This window comes from Sphaeroforma arctica (genome assembly GCF_001186125.1).
Source record: "Sphaeroforma arctica JP610 unplaced genomic scaffold supercont1.1313, whole genome shotgun sequence".
Taxonomy (NCBI): Eukaryota; class Ichthyosporea; order Ichthyophonida; genus Sphaeroforma; species Sphaeroforma arctica.
The window spans coordinates 3,972-6,973 of NW_014039245.1; the positions used below are offsets into that span (position 1 = coordinate 3,972).

Here is a 3,002-nt window from a genome sequence, read left to right on the forward strand (position 1 = left end):
TATATATATATATATATATATATATATAATATATATATATATATATATATATACGTANGTTTATGACTACATATAATCACATATACGTGTTTTTCCTCACCTTCGTAATGGAAGATGTGCGCTCGGTGATCCATCACCACACTCTCCAGCGCGCCCACATGCACGCGCAATGCCAGCTGGTTGGTCATAGTTCCTGACGGGCAGAAGAGGGCCTTCTCCATTCCACACAACTTTGCGACACGTTCCTCCAACGACCTTATACTGTAGTCGTCCTCAAACACATCATCGCCTACCTGTATTGTGACAAGAGAGCGAGAAGTTGTAGCTCGGTTGTTCTGTTTCAGAAGAATAAACTGTTTTCAGACTTATAAAGTGAGTGTAGACATGATATTATATCGGCGAATAGCAGCTCGAATCATGGGGTCATAGATGCATATTTATACTTGGCCAAAATTCACCCACAGTTGGCTCTTTATATAAGCCTTTCGACAAACATGATGATCACTTACTTGTACGCCTTGCTACAAAGCTAACCTGGGTTTGTTTCTGACGCTCTCACATTGTGTTAATTTCGAACACCACACCGCCGACTTGTAAAATGAAAAGCAACTGGACTAGATATAACTCCTATACAATACTGCCCTCTTTAAAATAAAGCTCAAAATCTGGTATTCAGGAGAGTGCATTAATGCGTTCGACCCATGCTCACGCGGCACTTTTGTTTTGAGTTAATATCTGTATAAAGGTCAAGTCGTGACAAAGTCGTGACTAAGGAATGCTGTATCTAAAACTTGATAGAACTATTGTGTATAGGATGCATAAGTTGATACACACGGTAAAAAAACTAGTTCCATAGGTCCCGTGCATAATTCTGCATTGCCACTTATACTGTGTTTGGTCTAGTATCTAAATGATCTGATTTAGTAAACTTTCAGCTGTTGCCACCCCAACTTTTACTACAGACCGGTACATAATTTGCACTAATTGATACAAACAGTCAATATCTAGCTTCACAAAAAGATTAATTTTATACACACCATTGCACTGGCGATAGCTTGTCTCATGCCTTTACAGGGCTTTGTAACCGTATCACTTCGCATGTCATAGACTGTCTTTGTCTGCTGGTTATGTTCTTTCGAATATGTTGTCGACGCCTTTCCATAGTAAGTGCGAAACTGTACACACGTGTGCACACTCTTAGATCCCACTGAAAGGTTGATCCTTGAACCATACACGTGCGCGTTTTTTATTGCCCTGTTCCATAATTGACTATTGGTACACTTACCCAATTGTGCAGTAGGTTGAGATACGGACATATAATTCGCATACTTGTAAGAATCAACTATCGCATTGGTATCGAGCTTTGTACCTGGCGCTCTGGTGAAACCAGTAGAACGCCTATTTATATGTCTTAACCTGAACATGTCCTATATACTTAGGTCTCTTAACCTCAACATGGCCTAACTATATAGCACACTTGCATATATGAACGCTTGAACAGCCTCTTGCAGCGGCATCTTTTTGACATCATCTGTTGTGATATGTAAATAAATCAATAAATATTTACTCTTGCTTTTGACACGTATTATGGTGATGTCCATATGTATTCGATTCAAAATCCTCCCATATTTGGGTATAACTTTGCCGCCAACAAATCGAGTACTATGACGGCGAAGATTTTTATAAAATACATATCGTCCCAATTTTGTTTAAAAACCATTTTGGTTGTTTTAAAGGTTTATTCCTTATTCCGACATTGTATCTGTGATACTGTAAGTATGTCCATCTATAAATAATTTCGTTAAATTCTAATTTTGATTAAATTTATCCAAACCAGAATTCGATTTTGAAATTGTATTTAAATTCCAGTGCTAATTCAGTAAAATATAAATAAATAAATATACGTCTTGGGCCCTGACAAATATTCTCAATCCGTTTTAAAAATTATTGAACGTGAGCCATAGTATGATTCAGAAGGCTACACATGAAAATACACCTTTTTTTAAACGTTTATACGGGTCAAAGTTGAAAATATAAAAGCGACCTAAATTTTGAAATAAAAACGGATATCCTAGAACATTTCCAAAATTTAATAAAAACCTCAGGGCTCAGGGCATCGAAGCTGCACCTGTATTCAGCTACAACCATATAGGACTATCATGATATAAACGTTGAATATATACGTATATTTGTTAAATTCATACGTTTATCGCAAAACGGTGTGTCACGCGAAATTCTGAGGCAAAATAATGGAACGACATACGGTCACTTCCAGTATGCTCATAAAACCAAAAAAGAACTACTAATCACTCACACGCTCTATGTAGTATATACATCCTCTTAAAGTAAATACACTTCACTATTTAAACTCGGCAATCGCATCTAACGACGTCAGTAAGAGTGTGAATCTATTTCTATTTCTATTTCAAGATGCTACGTATCGTTGCAAGGCACACGATGATTTTGCGTCCCCTCTCAGGGCTCAGGTACATGTGCATGTCAACAGGAGGTGGACCAGTAGAAACACCCAAAGAAAATACTACGAAAGCTGAAGCAGGTACTACAGCAGTGGAAACCGACATCAAGGCGAATGTCAACCAAACAATCACACAGCAGGAGGATAAGAATGAGTACAAACGCAGGACTATCCAGGCAGCTAAACAGTATGTGTGTGTAGATGAATAACTTGGTGTATAAAAGTTAATATACATGTATACAATTTCGTATGTGTGCGTGCACAGGCTGGAAATATTATGATATAGCAATTGAACGCTATCCGAGTGAGGATACTTTTGTGGAAGATCATTTTTAGACATCTATATTTGTGCACATACTCACGTATATATATATATATATATATATGTATGTATATGTATATATATATATCTATATATATATCTATATATATATTAATATATATATATATGTATATGTATGTATGTATAAATGTATATGTACTTATATATATATATATATATATATATATAGTAGTAGTATATATA

General features: G+C 36.1%; 1 protein-coding gene across 1 annotated transcript in view; it reads right to left on the bottom strand.

The window, feature by feature from the left end:
- Positions 1–1,486, bottom strand: part of SARC_10592 (hypothetical protein) — a gene marked incomplete at its 3' end in the record, with an annotated part of 5,291 nt that extends 3,805 nt beyond the window's left edge. The window contains exons 1-2 of the mRNA XM_014295358.1: positions 1,038–1,486; positions 101–293 (exon numbers count right to left, since the gene is read on the bottom strand). Coding sequence (XP_014150833.1) covers positions 101–293; positions 1,038–1,424 — 580 coding nt within the window. The remainder of the gene's footprint in view (positions 1–100; positions 294–1,037) is intronic.
- Positions 1,487–3,002: the final 1,516 nt, after the last annotated feature.